Below are 21205 nucleotides of genomic sequence, written 5' to 3'. Positions count from 1 at the left end.
CCAGGAATGTGTCAATAAAGTTTCCCCTTCCTGGGACAATGAATTCACGGTGTTCTTATTTCAATTTCCAGGAGTGTAGATGTATATTTCTTATATTTGTAGACTGCAGCACTCGCACGAGTTTGCCTTACATCAACATAACAAGTTTCAGCAACGTACCATGCGCAAGACTTGATATGCAGAAGCAATTCCCAGAGGTTGGTGATCAGCCAATATATTCTAGAGTGAACGGTGTGCCCAGGATTCAGGGTGTTATCATAATGAGCTGAGCCGAAGTAAACTGCTCAATCTTACCCTTCGTCTTGCTGTGCGTGAACAAGCAAGGTCGGCCAGGGCGAGCAGAGAATCTTAATTTGCAAACGTTCGACATAACTGGGAGAAAAGGAAAATCGGAGAAGTGAGCGATCCTCACCATTTCATGAACAGCGCTGAGTCGCAAGGCGCATGAGCGCCAGTGACGGGGAACGTCTATCTCGACATGTTGGTGAACTATGCAGTTCCACATACGCCTCCCGACGTTACTTTCCAGCAGGATGGTGCCCCACCCCACTGTCACTGTCACTGGAATGTTACCACACTCCTCCATGAGATGTTCTCTGAGCTTTGATTTGGAAAGTGGGGGGGGGGGGGGGGGAGGAGAGATTCCATCGCCCTGCTCCTTCGGTCTCCCGAACTGACTCTGCTAGATCTCAGTGCATGGGTGTTTATCAAGGACATTGTGTACAGAACAACAGTTAGAGGCCGTAACACCGTTCATGCTTACGAACATGTGGCGAGATGTGGAACACTGTTCCAATATCTGTCTAACAACGAACGGTGCCCACATTGAATTGTACCAACACGCATAAAACTGATGGAGCTCCTGTGAGTAGTACTGGACCAGTAAAGTTATAATCCTTAAGAGGCAGTGTCCGCCCCCGGTAGCTGAGTGGTTGCTGGCACCGTAGCTCAGCGTGTTCGGTCAGAGAGCTGGTTGCTCTGAAATAAAAAAAAAACTGAGTGGAAGGATCAGAAAAACGAATTTTAACGGATGCCATGTGACGTCCTAAACTACCAAACACATCAACAACAAAAAATAATGGTCAGAGCGACGGAATGTCAATCCTAAGGGCCCGAGTTCGATTCCCGGCTGGGTCGGGGATTTTCTCCGCTCACGGACTGGGTGTTGTGTTGTCTTAATCATCATCATTTGATCCCCGTCGACGCGCAAGTCACCGGTGGCGTCAAATCGAAAGACTTACACCCAGCGAACGGTCTACCCGACGGGAGGCCCTAGTCACATGACATTAACATTTTTTAATAGGTAGTGAAATATAAATAAATGTTTGTGTACGCCTCCGGCCCGGAAAGCCTCTATACAGAAAAGCAGTGTTTTAGAGACGTGAAGCATCGTTGGTGTGTACACTTCAGAGTGTAGTACCGAGCGAAGTGGCGCAGTGGTTAGACATTGGACTCGCATTCGGGAGGACGACGGTTCAATCCCGCGTCCGGCCACCCTGATTTAGGTTTTCTGTGATTTCCCTAAATCGCTCCAGGCAAATGCCGGGATGGTTCCTTTCAAAGGGCACGGCCGACATCTTTCCCCGTCCTTCTCTAATCCGATGAGACCGATGACCACGCGGTCTGGTCTCCTTCCCCGAAAACAACCCAACCCAACTCAGAGTGTAGTATTCTGCTAACATTTAGAACATAATTCCACCTGAATCCTGTTTTCGATTATGGGGTCCTCCAATCCCTTGAAATACGTAAGACTCAGTTGTGAGGTTCAGTAACTTTGACCGTGCCATGAAGTTTCGTTTCAAGGCCGTAGTGAAGATATAGAGACACAGGAGATGTTCATCAAGGTCTGTGGAAGGCCGATAAAGACTCCCCAATATACATAGACTTGACAATTGTCTTCAACTGGACGAGGAAATCCAGATATATCTACAAGAAAATTATCTGTAGAGCTCTTCTCAGAGAAAGTTAATATGCGGGCGCGTTCTCAGTGGAACTAACCAGCAACATAAAAGCAAGAAAGGAAGGTTAGCGTTTAACATTCTGTTGATGACTAGGTCATTACAAACGCAGCTCGGGGTTGGGGAGAAACAGGGAAGGAAATCGATTGTCTCCTTTTCAGGGGAGCATTTCTGGAATTTAAGTAATTTAGGGAAACCAGAAGAAATCTAAATCAGAATGTCCCATTTAATTTAGGTAATTTAGGGAAACTATAGGAAGCTTCAATCAGGATGTCTTACTTTTTGTAGACAATGCTCAATTGCTCCCAAATGATTCACAGATGACCTCTTCATTTGACTGATATAGTAGCTTATACTGTCATTCCTAACACAGACTAACCGAGAGGAGAGTCCAGTGTTTTACCACGTCTACAGCTACATGACTCGTCTGCAGTCCGCACTTAAGTATTTGGCAGAGGATACATAGAACATCTTTCAGATTATCTGTCTTCTGTTACACTTCCTGACAGCTCGAGTGAAAAATGAACACCTAAATATTCCTTTGTAAGCTCTGATTCATCTTTTTATTATTACAATAATCATTCCTCCTTACGTAGGTGGCAGTCAACAATATATTTTCACATTCGGAGAAGAAAATTAGTGACTGAATTTTTGTTGAGACTTCACCGCAATGAAATACGTCGTTGTTCTAATGATACTGACACCAGTTCGCTTACAGGTCCGTGACTCTCTCTCCATCTACAGAGGGGGCCAAAAAAATATATCCACTCTTTAAAAGTCCATAACTTGCAACCTAATAACGGAGTTGTGTCATTTTTGGTGAAACTGTAAATTAAAGTCCAAGGTATCACTGTAGGTGTTCGAAATGGTCACCATTAATATCCTCACACGAGCGATGCCGCCGAACTGCAGCACGAACTACTGACTGCAACGTGTTCAGTTGGATATTTGCACATGAATGCACGATGGATTCTCGAAGTTCATCCAATGCGCGTGGCTTTTGTCGATAAACGACGTCCTTAGTGTTCCCCACAGGTAAAAGTCCAGAGGAGTTAGGCCTGGGGAACGTGGTGGATACTCCACAGCACCTCTACGGCCTATCCATCTTCCTGGTAGATTTTCGCCGAGATACGCCCTAACACGATTTTGGTAGTGGGCTGGGGCATTTGAGTTTGAACTGTGCCTCATCAGTCCACATAATCATCTCTGCGAACTCTTCATCGTTGCGCACCATGTTAGTAAACCACTCGCAGTACTCCATTCTACGATCTAGGTCGTCCTCGTTCATTGCGTGTAGCAAACGTGGCATGTAGCACTTCCACTTCAAAAAATGGTTCAAATGGCTCTGAGCACTATGGGACTTAACATCTATGGTCATCAGTCCCCTAGAACTTAGAACTACTTAAACCTAACTAACCTAAGGACATCACACAACACCCAGCCATCACGAGGCAGAGAAAATCCCTGACCCCGCCGGGAATCGAACCCGGGAACCCGGGCGTGGGAAGCGAGAACACTACCGACTTCCACTTCGTTGTCTACAAAATTCGCCGAACACTTGAGCGCCTCACTTCAGTTTCACGGGCACACTGTCTCACAGACTTCTGTGGTGAGCGAGTGAATTGTTGTAACACACAACGGGAGTTAGCTGGACTTGTTACCGTTACAGGTCGTCCAGATCGTTGTTTGTGTACATCTTTAACACAGCCTTCGGCTTCAAATTTGTCTCCAATTCGACGAATCGTTAAACGTTTCGGTGGCTCTGTTTGATACTCATTTCGCCATGGCCGTTGAACCTCATTAATGTTTTCGTACTTAAAATACCACTTCAAAACTGACTTCCTTTCATCGAATGTAAGTAAGCCTTGCGCCAGCCATGTTTACTCGAGTAACTAGGGGCAACTAAGAACAAAACACTGACTATCTGGCGACTGTCATCTGACAAAACAAAACAACGTGATACAACGCTTGTGTGGCGATTGCCGGAAATACGAACTATTACACTACCAAAGATGAGACAACTCCGTCAATTAGTTTGCCAGTTATGGATTTTTAAACAGTGGATACATTTTTTGGACCCCTCTGTATTTCGTGTTAATACAAAACGAGCTTCACTGCTTTGAACTTTTTCGATGTCCTCCGACAATACTATATAGTAAGGATTCCATACCGCGCAGCAGTACTTCAAAAGAGGACAGACGAGCTTAGAGTAGGCAATGTCTGTAGTACACTGAGGTGACATAAGTCATGGGATAACTATGTGTAAAAATGGCGGTACACAAGGCATAAAAGGACAGTGCATTGGCAGAGCTGTCATTTGTACTCAGGTGATACATGAGAAAAGATTTGCGACGTGATTATGGCCGCACGACGGAAATTAACAGACTTTGAACGCAGAAGTGTAGCTGGAGCTAGAAGCATGGGACATTACAGTTCGAAAATCGTTACGTAATTCAGTATTCCGAGATGCGCAGTGTCAAGAGTGTGCCGAGAATACCAAATTTCAGGCATTACCTCTCACCGCGGACAACGTAGTGGCCGACATCCTTCACTTAACAATCGAGAGCAGTTGTCAGTGCAAACACATAAGCAACACAGAGTGAGATAACCGCAGAAATCATTGTCGGACGTAGGATGAACAGTGTGGTGAAGTTTGGCATTGACGGGCTATGGCAGGAGACGACCGACGCGAGTGACTTTGTAAGTAGCGTGAATAAAAGGACGCTATGTGCAAGAAGCATGAAGCGCCCTTTGAATGTATCCTGATAGCTAAAAGAGCCACGCGCACTTTGAATAAGAAAAGGCTATTTGACACTGAAATCAATATAAAAGATAGGGTCGCCACCAACTCTAGCCACACGACAAAGAAGAGGTAGCACTGAGTCGGAAAATTACTTAATTTAATAATAAGAAAAACTCACAAAAGAACATTCATTGTAAAGTCATTGATAAAGAATGGGATGTAGTTATTAATATGATCCAGGCATTCTTCCCGTGAATCAAATATTGAGTAAAGTAAAGAGGGCGTGAACACCATGCGTAAGTGCAGCCTGCAGCAAGATTCGTGAAAACACGATCTATTCCAGAGCATTTGTTTCAGATAAAAAAAGGGACACTAATCACTACACCTGTGCACATGGAAACGCTATAGGTGGGCCAACAAGGAAAACTACAAGGTAAATGGCGAAGGTAACGGCGACGTAACATCGGTACACAAGATAGGATTGAAGGCAAAATTATTTATTCCTTAAAACATTGATGTAGTGCATCTATAGACTGCTGTTGCATGCTAACTATGTACAATTGCTTGTGAAATACTACACGTTTCGCCGGCCGCGGTGGTCTAGCGGTTCTAGGCGCGCAGTCCGGAACCGCGCGACTGCTAAGGTCGCAGGTTCGAATCCTGCCTCGGGCATGGATGTGTGTGATGTCCTTAGGTTAGTTAGGTTTAAGTAGTTCTAAGTTCTAGGGGACTGATGACCACAGATGTTAAGTCCCATAGTGCTCAGAGCCATTTGAACCATTTTTACTACACGTTTCATGACAGACTCGCGTGCCCACTCGGTTCGCGGAGACAATTTCTATGGACCGTGGCCAAATTTTAATCACATGAGACAAAGAAAATTCACAAATACACAAAAATTACCAAGATCCGGAAAAGATTAGAAGCATACACACACAGTTGTAGGCACATAAACATTCACACTGAACCGAGGGCACTTCAACATATGCAACTCCTTTGTGCTGCGTTCCTCTCACGGATCAAAGTCAAGACTGCATTGGGAATCAAACTGAAAGTCTACAAAAGCCTTGCATTCCCTGCTGCAACCCAGAAAATAAATCTTTATAAGACGAAATTCGAGACCAAAAGCTAAAAGCTCCCCTCTCTATGTGACAACGCGCCACGCGGTCAGTCCAACTCACCCTTCTTCGACTGGAGCACAGCTATGTACGCTTCCCGTACCGGCGGCAGACTGCCTCCCGCTTCTCCAGCCTCTTCCACGCTCCGCGTGGACCGGAAAACCCCAGGAAGTAGCGGAAACCTCTTTGCCGACTTGACCACTACGAGAGGTGGCAATGAAAGGTGGCTACAGGACCCTTTCAACTTTACTAACAGCACGACATCGCCTGCAGCGCCTCTCCTGTGCTCGTCACCTTATCGGTTGGTCCCTAGACGATTGGAAAACCGTGTCCTGGTCAGGTGAGTTTCGGTTTCATTTGGTAAGAGTTGGTAGTAGGGTTCGACTGTCGCGCCTAAATTGTCTATGAGGCCCTGTGCCAGCTTGTGGTGACTCCATAATGGTGTGCGCTGTGTTATTATGGAACGGACTGGATCCTCTGGTCCAACTGAACCGATCACCACCTGGGCATTGTTACAAAAAATGGTTCAAATGGCTCTGAGTGCTATGGGACTTAACATCTGAGGCCATCAGTCCCCTAGAACTTAGAACTACTTAAACCTAACTAACCTAAGGACATCACACCATCCATGCCCAAGGCAGGATTCGAACCTGCGACCGGAGCAGTCGCGCGATTCCGGACTGATGCGCCTAGAACCGCTCGCCCACTGTGGCCGGCAAATTGTTACGTTCGGCTACTTGGAAACCTCCTGCAGCCATTCATGGATTTCATATCCCCAAACATCAATGTCATGTCACCTGGTCACAGTTGTTCGCGACTGGTTTCAAAAACATTCCGGACAATCCGAGCAAATGATTTGGCCACCCAGATTGCCCGACGTGAATCGTATCGAACATTTATGGGACGCAGTCGAAAGGTCAGTTCGTGCACAAAAGCCTGCAAGGGTAAGACTTTCACAATTATGGACGGCTAAGGAGGCAGCATGGCTCATTATTTCTTCAGGCTATTTCCAACGACTTGTTGATTCCATGCCACGACGTCGAGTTGCTGCGCTATCCCGGGAAGAAGACGGTCCGACACGATATGAGAAGGTATCCCATGATATTTGTTACCTCAGTGTAGATTTCTTGCACCTACTGCCAATAAAAAGCATTTTCTCTGTGATGGTCCCAATTTCAGTTGTTCGTAACTGTAATTTCTAGACATTTAGTTGACTCGATAATCTTTATATCACGAACCGAATTTTAACGGAATTTTTTTTAGTTCTCAGGTGGAGGACATGGCATCTTTTTATTGTTAAGCGTCAGTTGCCTCTTTTCGCACCATCCAGATAAGTTGTCTAAATAATTTCGTAATGGATTTTAATCTTCAGATGACATTACTGGACGGTAAACTCGTTTGTGTAGATTTAACGTAATAGTTGGCCTACAACACGTCCTTAGGGAACCACAGATAGAATTTCGGTTTCACTAAATGACTTCCCGCCATTCATTGCTAACTGTGACTGTTTTGTCAGGAAATCACGAATATTGTCGCAGATCAAAGACAATATTCCATAGTCACGCGCATTGATTGGAAGTCCCTTGTAGCTTGAGATCCGCTGTCGACAGCATCCATTAGTTCGTCCGAACTAAGAGCCAGTTGTACTTCATAAGAGCGATACTTTCTGAATCCGTACTGATTAAAGGTCCATAGATCGCTTTCTTCGGGGTAATTCAACAGTGTAAGTTTCAAAATTCTACTTCAAACTGACGTCTGTGATATGTGTTTACAATTCGGCGGATCGTTTCTGTTTGCTTTGTTGTGTGTTAGTGTGAGATGTGCATCACTGCATCACCTCGCTCCGTACCAGCGGGGTGTCTGAATCAAAATTCTACAAATTATTGATTCCTTATGAAATTTTCTGAGGTGTGCAAAGAAAAAGGGTTCAGTAACGGAATTAACCTATTTCAGTAAGTAATTTTTGCTATCACTATTTCGTTATACTTTAATATTTATAAGGTAAGTAATCAATGAACACGTAAAATTTCCAAACACAATTCCCACTTTTTTTACTTTAAGTGCCAATGCCTCAAGAATGAACTGCTGTCTCGCCGTACTGTAGACGTATTGTAGTTCGTAATTCTTAGCTTGCTTTGTGCTTTCCACACGATGCTGAACTGATTTCATTGGTGTTTTCTATGAATTGCGGTTGAGACGCTACAAATACTGCATCTTGCAACAGATTCTTCTCTGTGAATACGGTCATCGTTTGATAATATCATACATTCTCCCAGCGCGGATTTCGGCATCTTGGATACAGACTGAATAGCAAAACTAAATAAACGTACTAAACCTGAAACTGCATCTGTTCGCGTGACCGGTCACTACATATGCATACTGCGAACAACGAGCGTAGTGACCAATCGTACAACTGACTTCTTAGTTAAGGGACATTCCACAGCAACTGGACCAATTTTAGGAACCAGCTCCACCTGACCATCACAATTTTTTTGCAGAGGTTCCCAATAACAGAATAAAGCTTTGTACACTGTGCAAAATTTGAACTCAAGATACCAAAGATTCAAAATTTTAAGAGGCGTTCAGTGGAGTGTTGCAAAATGGTTTTCGACCTCTACAACAGTTTTCGCCAAATTAAAACCGGCTTAAAATTGAAAATGGCTGCCAAATAAGAGAGATATTTAGATCAGATGCACAACGTTCTGTGCTTTTCACACTGTTAAAGTTTCAAGGCTGAGTCTTTCAACGTTTTAGGCACTTCGTCAAAGAAATTAATGAAATCAATTATTCAATCGTTTTGTGACTCCAACGATTCTTGTACCAACATATGGATTGCCCTTTAGTGGTTCCGCAGTGAAATTATTTGTAATCACTTCTGCCGTACTACAGAAATTATTTGTATTTTAGAAATTATTAATACGTAAACATACCATCAAAAAGTTTTGCTTCATATTTGTTCATACTTTGATGTCGTATGGCCGAATATGGCCACCTACTGTGTTTATTTTCGTTTCATTAGAAAGAGAACTGTTTTTGTATTATAAAAGGTTTTTTTTGATACTATCAGGGTAAGATTTGGAAAATGGGGAGCCAAATATTCGCAAACTCTTGCTGTATTTAATGATTGACAGAATTTTAAGTGTATTTGATAACATTTTTACGTTCCATCCATAGATAAGTCATATTAAAGAAATTATTCAGCAATACAAGTCCTGGGTGGAAATAACTGAAAAAGGAAGACAGGCTGTCATCTGTAGATGATCATAGTAACACACTTCACGTAGTAAATAGATCCACATTATTTGTCTCGGGACACACAAGGGCTGTGTACACTGCACTTTACCTGCTGGTGGCAGCTGGCAACAATTGCTAGTCTAACAACCAGTCTTAGGCTCAAAAGTGGCTCATTTCTTAGTTGAAATTCAAAATCTAAAGCACCGTACCACTGAACTTAGATGACTCTACAACCGAATTCTTTCAAGTCCTAGAGGCAGCCCCATATCAGTGTTTCCAGAAGCATAATGGTTAACGTGTGCGTTGAGATTTAGGTGTTGGTGGCAGCCTGGTCGTTAGTGTGATAACGTTTGGTGGCTGCCATCAGCAACTCAGACGCAGTGCTAGTTAACTAGTGTATGTCTATAAACTACTGCGTGTGTGTGTGTGTGTGTGTGTGTGTGTGTGTGTGCATATGTCTGGTACTTAAAGACGTACTTTTGTACAATTCATTTATGGGTGAATGGTAGTCTGTTCTGCTTCTTTGAATTGTTGTTGTTGTGGTCTTCAGTCCAGGGACTGGTTTGATACAGCTCTCCATGCTACTCTATCCTGTGCAAGCTTCTTCATGGCCCAGTACCTACTGGAACCTCCATCCTTCTGAATCTGTTTAGTGTAGTCATCTCTTGGTCTCCCTCTACGATTTTTACCCTCCACGCTGCCCTCCAGTGCTAAATTGGTGATCCCTTGATGCCTCAGAACATGTCCTACCAACCGATCCCTTCTTCTAGTCAAGTTGTGCCACAAACTTCTCTTCTCCCCAATCCTATTCAATACCTCCTCATTAGTTACGTGATCTACCCACCTAATCTTCAACATTCTTCTGTAGCACCAAATTTCGAAAGCTTCTATTCTCTTCATATCTAAACTATTTATCGTCCACGTTTCACTTCCATACATGGCTACACTCCATACAAATACTTTCGGAAACGACTTCCTGACACTTAGATCTATATTTGATGTTAAATTTCTCTTCTTCAGAAACGCTTTCCTTGCCATTGCCAGTCTACATTTTATATCCTCCCTACTTCGACCATCATCAGTTATTTTGCTCCCCAAATAGAAAAATTCATTTACTACTTTAAGCGTCTCATTTCCTAATCTAATACCCTCAGCATAACCGATTTAATTCGACTACATTCCATTATCATCGTTTAACTTTGGTTGATGTTCATCTTATATCCTCCTTTCAAGACACTGTCCATTCCGTTCAGCTGCTCTTCCAGGTCCTTTGCTGTCTCTGATAGAATTACAATGTCATCGGCGAACCTCAAAGTTTTTATTTCTTCTCCATGGATTTTAATTTCTACTCGGAATTTTTCTTTTGTTTCCTTTACTGCTTGCTCAATATATAGATTGAATAACATTAGGGAGAGGCTACAACACTGTCTCACTCCATTCCCAACCACTGCTTCACTTTCATGCCCCTCGACTGTTATAACTGCCATCTCGTTTCTGTACAAATTGTAAATAGCCTTTCGCTCCCTGTATTTTACCCCTGCCACCAACAGAATTTGAAAGAGAGTATTCCAGTCAACATTGTCAAAAGCTTTCTCTAAGTCTACAAATGCTAGAAACGTAGGTTTGCCTTTCCTTAATCGATTTTCTAAGATAAGTCGTACGGTCAGTATTGCCTCACGTGTTCCAACATTTCTACGGAATCCAAACTGATCTTCCCCGAGGTCCGCTTCTTCCAGTTTTTCCATTCGTCTGTAAAGAATTCGTGTTATTATTTTGCAGCCGTGGCTTATTAAACTGATAATTCGGTAATTTTCACATCTGTCAACACCTGCTTTCTTTGGGATTGGAATTGTTACATTCTTCTTGAAGTCTGAGGGTATTTCGCCTGTCTCATACATCTTGCTCACCAGATGGTAGAGTTTTGTCAGGTCTGGCTCTCCCAAGATTATCAGTAGTTCTAATGGAATGTTGTCTACTCCCGGGGCCATGTTTCGGCTTAGGTCTTTCAGTATTCTGTCAAACTCTTCACGCAGTATCATATCTCCCATTTCATCTTCATCTACATCCTCTTAAATTCCATAATATTGTCCTCAAGTACATCACCCTTGTACAGACCCTTCCACCTTTCTGCTTCCTCTTCTTTGCTTAGAACTGGGTTTCCATTTCTGCTCTTGATATTCATACAAGTGGTTTTCTTTTCTCCAAAAATCTCTTTAATCTTCCTGTAGGCAGTATCTATCTTACCCCTAGTGAGATAAGCCTCTACATCCTTACATTTGTCCTCTAGCCATCCCTGCTTAGCCATTTTGCACTTCCTGTCGGTCTCATTTTTGAGACGTTTGTATTCCTTTTTGCCTGCTTCATTTACTGCAATTTTATATTTTCTCCTTTCATCAATTAAATTCAATATATCTTATGTTACCCAAGGATTTCTACTAGCCCTCGTCGTTTACCTACTTGAGCCTCTGCTGCCTTCACTATTTCATCCCTTAAAGCTACCCATTCTTCTTCTACTTTATTTCTTTCCCCATTTCTCTCAATAGCTCCCTAATGCTCTCCCTGAGACTCTCTATGACCTCTGGTTCTGTCAGTTTATCTAGATCCCATCTCCTTAAATTCCCACATTTTTGCAGTTTCTTCAGTTTCAATCTGCAGTTCATAACCCATAGATTGTGGTCAGAATCCACATCTGCCCCTGGAAATGTCTTACAATTTAAAACCTGGTTCCTAAATCTCTGTCTTACCATTATATAATCTATCTGATACCTTCTAGTATCTCCAGGCTTATTCCATGTATACAACCTTCTTTTATGATTCTTGAACCAAATGTTAGCTATGATTAAGTTATGCACTGTGCAAAATTCTACCAGGCGGCTTCCTCTTTCATTTTTTACCCCCATTCAATATTACCTACTACGTTTCCTGCTCTTCCTTTTCCTACTACCGAATTTCAGTCACCTATGACTATTAAATTTTCGTCTCCCTTCACTATCTGAATAATTTCTTTAATCTCATCATACATTTTATCAATCTCTTCGTCATCTGCGGAGCTAGTTGGCATATAAACTTGTACTACTGTGGTAGGCGTGGTCTTCGTGTCTATCTTGGACACAATAATGCATTCACTATGCTTTTTTTGAATTAGAACAAAGGAATAAATAATTTTTCAGTCCAAGGGCACGCTGCTGAATGTGGCACCAATTTAGCTGTCAAGCTCACAATATCAATAGAATTGTTTTGTTTACTGAGCAGTATCAATGTTTTGTATCACAAGGATGTCTACTTAAAACTGGCTGTGAGTTACTACCTTACAAAACTGGTTGTTATGAAAATTAAGAGTTTCATTGGGCATCTTTTAGTAATTGTAAAAGAAGACTCGAGTCACTCGAACAGCGTAGACTGCTAAAGCCTCTGGGTATGACCTTGAAATATATTCAGTTATCTACTTATATCAGGAAGTCTTGCTTCTACGCTGTTTGAGTTCTCGCAAAAGCATTTCTACAAACCTATTGCAGAAACAAGTATCGTTAAAAAGCATGAGTAGCTGAATTAAGAACTCACAGATACTGTGCTCAATTTTCCAAAATGAGGTTCACAAGGAACCTGCTGATCTGTTATTCTCCTCAGAATTTTCAGGGTCCAGTAGTGATGAACAAATGGAAATTGCCAAAGGAGTCAACTGGAGTTTGTGAAGTCGTGAGTATTCTCTTCCAAACCGTCATAAAGTCTCGAAATAAGATTCATCTGGCTACATAAAACTCTCATGTACTAAGTGAAATTTGGGGAAGATTTCAGTTTCTAGTGGGTTTGAACCAGATACACTTGTATAACATAGTTGTAACGACCAACAATGGTTATGTGTTTATTATGATGGCCTACTGAATGAGATGAAACAAAAAAGTCAGGTTCTTAAAATGCTGATGTAAAATGAAAATGTTAACACTCACTCCAAAAAGTCGTCAATAACACAGGTGGCTTATTAAATTAGTTTCGACCAAAATAAGCTAAAAACGTTGAAGACTTGAAGAGCAGGTGGTTACATTGGCAATGCCTACTAAGAAATAGGGTGAAGTTATTTCTCGTAATGTGGTGTCACAGCCAGACACCACACGTCCTAGGTGGTAGCTTAAATCGGCCGCGGTCCTGTAGTACATGTCGGACCCGCGTGTCGCCACTGTGTGATCGAAAACCTAGCGCCACCACAAGGCAGGTCTCGAGAGACTGACTCCAACTCATCCCAGTTGTACGGACGACAGAGCTAGCGACTAGACGTACGAAGTCTTTCTCTCTCATTAGCCGAGAGACAGAATAGCCTTCAGCTAAGTTAATGGCTACGAACTAGCAAGGCGCAATTAGCCTTACACTGATTGTAATTAGAGTCTCACTTGTGTTCATCATAGAGATGTACAAGAAGACATTAAAGCTAAGTATATGAGAAGCTCCGTTCTTTTCTTCATAGCATTAATTACGTATCCTGTTCCAGTACTTCACGCCCGTCTGCGTTAGTCTCGTGTGCCCTTTAAGCCACCTCTATCTACAAGGTGTTGGCCCAGCTGCCGACACATCACATGGCGACGAGTCTACAAAGGCTCTTGTGTTTTCCTTTGCCCTAATTTCTTTGTGTCATGGCTTCGCCACAATCTCCAGATGTACTGTCCGAATTTTATCGCTTGCAGAATCAGCAGACGCAGGCGTTATTGGATGCTCTTGGACAGCTCGTCCAAGGTCAACGTGCGCTGCACACCGATGCGGCCGCCGCCGCTTCATCGCTACCGCCGCCACAACATGCTGTTGCACCTCAATTCAGACCCTTTGACGCCACCCACGAGTCATGGCATGAGTGGTCCCGTCAGTTCGACTTCCACCTAGCAGCCTACAGAATTCAAGGTAATGAGCGGCAGCCGTTTTTGCTTTCTTGTGTCGGTGTGTCCACCTACTGAGTGATAGTGAAGTTGTTTCCCCGGCGCGACGTAGCAACTCTGTCCTACGAAGAACTTTTGTCTGCTTTAGATGCCTATTTCAAGGAAACAGTCAATGTCGTTGCAAAAAGGTATACGTTCTTTCGTACAAAACGTACGGCCGGTCAGACTAATAGGGAGTGGGTTGCGACATTGCAAGGACTTACTAGGGAGTGTGCGTTTGAATGCGAATGTGGCCTTCCTTATTCAGATACTATGGTGCGTGATGCAATAGCACAGAACGTTTCTGATGTTCGCATACGGGAACAGATTTTGAAACTAGTTAATCCCTCCCTTTAACAAGTGATAGACATATTGGATAGGCAAGACACACTTGACTTTGCTCAGGAATCGTTTGAAGCTTCGCCAGCAGTGTGTCACATTAACCGGCCCGCCGGGCCCGCTGCACGGGACGCTAGGCGGCCCTCGCGCCCGTCAGCACAGCGGCAGCCTAGCTCGCAAACACGTGCGCCGCGTAAGCAAGCTAATGCAGTGAAATCATGCCCACGGTGTGCAACTCGACATTCGCGTGAAAATTGCCCGTCACTCCAAGCTATTTGCTTTTATTGTCATAAGAAAGGACATGTCCAAAGTGTTTGCCAGAAAAAGCTCAGATCAGACACTCACACCAATTCCAGGCCCTTTGCTTCGCGCCGGAATCGAACCAAGGAAACTCAGGCTCGTGAACCTTCGCCCATGGATATTCATGTAGTTCATTCCACCCCGTCCGGTGACAGTGTTCATTCTACAAACAGTGTGCGTCGCCGTCGACGGAAGTCCCGTCACGTCGCACGTGATTCTGTCCCAGTGTCTGTTCCAGTTGCACGAAACAGTCGCTTTTGTCGTCAACAGGACAATAAACTTTTTGTAGACTTAGACTTTGCAGGCAAAGTGATTCCATTCCAGCTCGATACCGGAGCTGCAGTTTCATTGCTCAATCACGACACGTACAACCAACTGGGCAAACCTCCGTTGCGTGCCGCAAATGTTCAGCTCAATAGTTACTCAGGCCAGAAAATACCAGTGTTAGGACAGTGCAGCCTTCTTGCAACATACAAGGGACAAACCAAACTTGTGTCATTTTACGTTCTTCGTTCTTCTACTGCAGTGAACTTGTTTGGTTTGGATTTATTTCAGTTGTTTAATTTGTCTATAGTAAATCAGGTCCTCTCAGTGAATCAGACTGTGCCTTCCGCCAGTGTTTCTAGTCTATGTGAGGAATTTGCAGACATTTTTGCACCGGACCTTGGTTGCGCTAAGAACTATGCAGCACATTTGGAACTGAAAGAGAATGCGCAACCGAAGTTTTTCAGAGCGCGCAATGTTCCCCACGCATTGCGTGATGAGGTCGCAAGAACATTAAACGATTTAGAATTTCAAGGTGTCATTGAACGTGTGCAGGCTTCTCTCTGGGCCTCACCCTTAGTAATTTTGCCAAAACCTTCCGGAAAATTGAGTCACACCTATACAGACCACTTTTACCTGGAAATTATTCGATGGCGTCACCTGGCGGCGTAAGGATGTTACAAAAATGTATTTTGTCATACTAAATCCTTTGTTCTTACAAATCAAACACAGCATTTTTTGGTATGCTGTAGCTGTAGCCTAAAAATGTTGTGCATTTTTATGCAAAGTAGTGTAAAGTGAAATTGCTTCGGAAAAGAGACGATATTGTTCATATGTGTCATAGTATAACAATATGATGAAGCTCATACATAAACTGTCAAAACTTAGCTGACTTACAGAATTCGTTTTATATAAGCAGTGCAACATGCCGTAACAGGGAAAAGAAGGGAACCAGCTGAAAAATGCACCTATCAGAGCATAAAAAACGCAGATATGCTCCTCTTTAAAAGACTCTGACTATTGAGTGGAGAACCAGCTGTGTCAGTGTTTCGCCTTGCATGCGGACGTATTCACTCTTTTTCGTGCTTAAAGAGAGTAGCGGAGAGACGAAGATGGTGGAAGAGAAAGGAGGCAGAGTCAGTGGGACAGAAAGAGAGAGAAGACAGTGATGGAGAGAGAGAAAGTGACAGTGGAAGAGAAAGAGAGATGGACGAATACAACCGCAGTCGGAGCCAAGACAAAGTTGAGATCATGCATCGGCTTGGTGGGAGGGGGCGGCACCTCGCACTCCCCTCCTCCCTCCTCCTCCATGACCAGCGAAAATTAACACAAAAATTTTGGTAATTTTACCACATCCTCTATAATCACGTGCTGTGGTTCCCTCGTCTTGGGGTGAAAACCCCAAATTAACCATCCTCAGAGACATATGCGGAGAAAGTGATAATGAGAGAAAAAGGAGGCAGTGGGAGAGAGGCATTAGTAGACAGTGGCAGGAGAACATTTCAGATGAGATTGCTGCAATTCTAGCAATCCAGCTTCCATCCATCTTCAGCAACTTACTTACCAGGGCCCAAAAACGCCAAGTGATGAACAGTGGTCACTTTCAACATCTGCTATAGTCAGGTTAGTTCTGTATTCCTTCTCCTCTGCTGTGTTTCTTTGTGCTCTGGAACATTGTTCTCCGGGTCACTTTTATTTGCCCCACCCTGTATAAAAAGGCAGTGCGCTGATGAAGCTGTCACTTGTACTCAGGTGATTCATGTGAAAAGTTTTCCAACGTGATAGTGACCGCACGACGGGTATTATCAGACTTCGAAAGCGAATGGTAGTTGGAGCTAGACGCACGGGCCATTCCATTTCGGAGATCGTTAGGGAATTCAGTATTCCGAGTCCCACAGCATCAGGAGTGTGCCGAGAACTTCAAATTTCAGGTACCATCTCTTGCCACCGACAACTTTCAGTTAACGACCAAGAGCAGCGGCGTTTGCGTAGAGTTGTAAGTGCCAACAGACAAGGTGTACTGCGTGAGATAACAGCAGGAAATCAACGTAGGACGAATGTACGAATGTATCCATTAGGACAGTGCGGCGAAATGTGTCGATAATGGACTGTACCATCAGACGACCTACGCAGCACCTTTGCTGACAACACGACACCGCCTGCAGCTCCTCTCCTGGGCTCGTGACCACATCAGTTGGATCCTAGAGGATTGGAAAACCGTGGCCTGGTCAGAAGAGTTCAGATCTCAGTTGGTAGGGTTGGTAGGGTTCGAGTGTGCCGCAGACCCAAGAAACCATGGACGCATGTTGTCAACACGGAACTGTGCAACCTGGTGGTGCCTCCATAATGGTGTGGTCTATATTCACATGGAATGGATTGGGTCCCCTGGTCCAACTGTCCTGATCATTGACTAAAATGGTTATTTTTGGCAGCTTGGGGACCATATGCAACCACTCAACCATGGAATTTTTATGAAAGACAATGCGCCATGTCACCAGGCCACAACTGTTCGCATTTGGTTTGAAGAACATTCTGGACATTTCGAGCGAATGATTTGGCCACCCGGCTCGCTCGACATGAATCCCATCGAACATTTATAGAACATAATCGAGAGGTCACACTTTCACGATTATGGACGGCTAAGGATACAGCATGGCTCATTATTTCTACAGGGGATTTCTAACGACTTGTTGAATCCGTGCCACGTCGAGGTGCTGCACAAAGCTGGGCAAAAGGAGTGGGAGTCGATTTTTAGGAAGTATCCCATGACCTCTGTCACCTCAGTGTATATTCCTTGCTACCAAATTTCTGTTTTTCTTCCTATTGCCAGTCTTCATTTCATGTTCTCTACACTTCGGCCATCGTTAGTTATTTTGATTCATTACCTTATTGCGTCATTACCTTATTCAAGCGTCAGTGTAAGCGTCACCTGGTTTAATTCGACTACATTGCATTACCCTTATTTTACTTTTGTTGATATTCTTCTTATAATCTCCTTTGAAGACATTATTCTTTCAGTCTTTCTCCTTCTCAGACAGAAGTACGTCGTCATCGGAAAATGTCATAGCTCTCACTTCTTGTAGATACAAAAATGTAGCTGATATTTCCTTGGGTGGAAACTACTCCTATGAATCTTGATTTAAGATAAACATTAAAAATGGCTCTGAGCACTATGGGACTTAACATCTGAGGTCATCAGTCCCCTAGAACGTAGAACTACTTAAACCTAACTAACCTAAGGACATCACACACATCCATGCCCTAAGCAGGATTCGAACCTGCGACCGTAGCGGTCGCGCGGTTCCAGACTGAAGCGCATAGAACCGCTCAGCCACACCGGCCGGCGATAAACATTAAAGAAGTAGTGATAATATTGTAAGTAATGTGGAAGTTTCTGGGAGCTTGAGTCTAGTAAATGAAATGAATAGGACAGCTTACAATTCTTTTTATTGTTGATGGGAAGAAAACTGTTGATTGGTAATGAAGTAGGGCAATGTTTTCTTTTTTATGTCAAGTTTAACACGACACCTAACACAAGGTGGGGATAGGTGTCTCGAGTCTAAGAATGATCATGAAAAGAGAAGTTTGTACAACGATTCCAGCTTTAGATTTGTCAGGGTACAATACACACCCTCATCTTTCCATTTTTGACTTGGGAAAACTGAAGATACAGGGAAAATTTACTAGAAGCTATTAAAGATAAGGTGGATAAGATGTACTGTAGGATGCACTACTTAGACGCTTATACATTTAAAGAACCTGCTTCGTAATCACTAAATGTTTCATAATGAGATAGGCAATTCTTGCATGATGAATAGTCGATATTTCATGAAGAGCTCTTTCTAAGAACAGTAAAACTGAATGAATTCTTATGAACGATGTTGCGAAAAAATATTCTGTGCTTCAAGAACGTTAAAACGCATGTCAGAAACGCTACAGCCCAAGCTACACGTTATTTTTAAAACAAAAACATAATTCTATTATTATAAGCCTTACTTGTAACAGAAATCAGCTGCGTGTTTGTAGTACTGAGAGAGATTTCCGTTATGAGGCGGAGTACCACAGAAGAAGATGTCCGGACACAGGTGGTAGGTGCCTTGTTTACAGAAGTCGCATTTACGGCACGGAACACCAGGCTCTATGGCGACGCGGTCACCTGGAAGTGTACATTCGAGTATTTACGCTACGCACAGAGCAGATAAAGTTAACACTGCATTATCATGTGAAAGATCTACAGGCTTAAATACCATCTTTACAGATTTCCTCCGTGTCCTATTAGCACAAACCACAGAGAAAACATTCTATTTAGGCTGTGCCGACGATCCTTTTGTTCTTTGTTGTTATTTAGAAATGATTAATACCGATCTTACACACAAAAAATAATATAACTGTTGAACTAAAAATTGCAATAAATATTGACACTTAAAGATCTTCCACCTGCCGGATAATAGACCTACCTTTGTGCATCTACATACCAAAACATTCCCATTCATTCTCAGTCAAAACGGTGATTTTTATTTGAACCAGATATTTGAAATTGATATACTATTTAAGATTCGTACGGGGAACGTTTCATAAGGTTTTCTACATCCATAACGAGCACACCTTCAGTCTGCTGAGGTTCAGATTACAGTTAAAAGAAGACAAAGTTTATGAATAAAATAATGACCTTTTATTTGGAAGTCAGTTTTAATGCTAGTGAAGTCCGTAATATAAATAAAATGATTTCAATAAACATATTTTAAAATGAGTGTAGAGAAAAATTAAAAGACCAGTCAAATTTTCTATATGACATGAACAATCTGAGAAGCGACTTACGACATTAATTCCCCCCCTCCCTCCCCCCAGAAACATTGGATCGAAATTGATAGAATTTTAATAGTAATCCGTGAGAAGAGTAATATGCAAGTATATTTGAGTACAGGCAGCACTGTAGCACTATCAGTGAGCTATGACGATAGCTGCGTGGCTGCAGCAATGTTAACTGAAAACAAGCTGTGTGGCTTGTAGTAGAACGTGAACTTTTCCATGAGAAATTAGCTTCGGTACAAAATTAATAACCGTGAACTCAAGTAGGCATACTGCTTGACAAAAAATATGTACGTGTTTTATGTTTCAACGTGATTTCATCACACTGGGTGAGGAATTTATGACTAAATTTTGGCAAATAACTTCAGCGGAACACAAATAACTTGAGAATGATGTTAATTTTCGCGATCAGTCTCCCCCTACAGGATACCTAGATACCAAAATTCTTTTTTTTACGACAAATTTCTGAATCTGTATAGTATCTTTTCTACGATATACCTGATTGGAAGCAAAAGATATTCGAAGAGAAATTAAGAAATGCTGTAGAAAAAGAAACTCGTCCTCAAAAAACGTTTACCAGTACAAGGGACAGAGTTGCAAATCATACTCTAAAAACGGGGGGGGGGGGGGGGGGGGGGGGGGTCGCGGACGACGTAGGGAACAGAAAATTTACATCAAACTTTTTACATATTTTGTAGGCCATTAAAACAACATAATGTGCCAGCAGTAAGATGCACTACTCTGGTAATTTCGAGAAAATCGCAAGAGAAGTATTACGCGTCTGTTACACTACTGGCCATTAAAATTGCTACACCAAGACGAAATGCAGATGATAAACGGGTGGGTATTCATTGGACAAATATATTATACTATAACTGACATGTGATTACATTTGCACGCAGTTTGGGTACTTAGATCCTGAGAAATCAGTACCCAGAACAACCACCTCTGGCCGTAATAACGGCCTTGATACGCCTGGGCATTGAGTCAAACAGAGCTTGGATGGCGTGTACAGGTACAGCTGCCCATCCAGCCTCAATACCACAGTTCATCAACAGTAGTGACTGGCGTATTGTGACGAGCCAGTTGCTCGGCCACCATTGACCAGACGTTTTCAATTGGTGAGAGATCTGGAGAATGTGCTAGCCAGGGCAGCAGTCGAACATTTTCTGTATCCTGAAAGGCCCATACAGAACCTGCAACATGCGGTCGTACATTATCCTGCTGAAATGTATGGTTTCGCAGGTATCGAATGACGGGTAGAGCCACGGGTCGTAACACATCTGAAATGTAACGTCCACTGTTCAACGTGCCGTCAATGCGAACAAGATGTGACCGAGACGTGTAACCAATGGCACCCCATACCATCACGCTGGGTGATACGCCAGTATGTCGATGACGAATACACGCTTCCAATGTGCGTTCACCGCGATGTCGCCAAACACGGAGGCGACCATCATGATGCTGTAAACAGAACCTGGATTCATCCGAAAAAATGACGTTTTGCCATTCGTGCACCCAGGTTCGTCGTTGAGTACA

The 21205-nt window shown here is 43.0% G+C and overlaps 1 protein-coding gene across 1 annotated transcript in view; it reads right to left on the bottom strand.

Moving 5' to 3' along the window:
* Positions 1-21205, bottom strand: part of LOC126198679 (sorbitol dehydrogenase-like) — a 99541-nt gene that overhangs the window by 36283 nt on the left and 42053 nt on the right. The window contains exon 4 of the mRNA XM_049935175.1: positions 18854-19013. Within this exon, the coding sequence (XP_049791132.1) occupies positions 18854-19013 (160 nt within the window). The remainder of the gene's footprint in view (positions 1-18853; positions 19014-21205) is intronic.

Source organism: Schistocerca nitens, chromosome 8 (assembly GCF_023898315.1).
Source record: "Schistocerca nitens isolate TAMUIC-IGC-003100 chromosome 8, iqSchNite1.1, whole genome shotgun sequence".
Taxonomy (NCBI): Eukaryota; Metazoa; Arthropoda; class Insecta; order Orthoptera; family Acrididae; genus Schistocerca; species Schistocerca nitens.
Note: the sequence above shows the minus strand (reverse complement) of the source record. Positions and strands in the feature narration are given on the sequence as shown.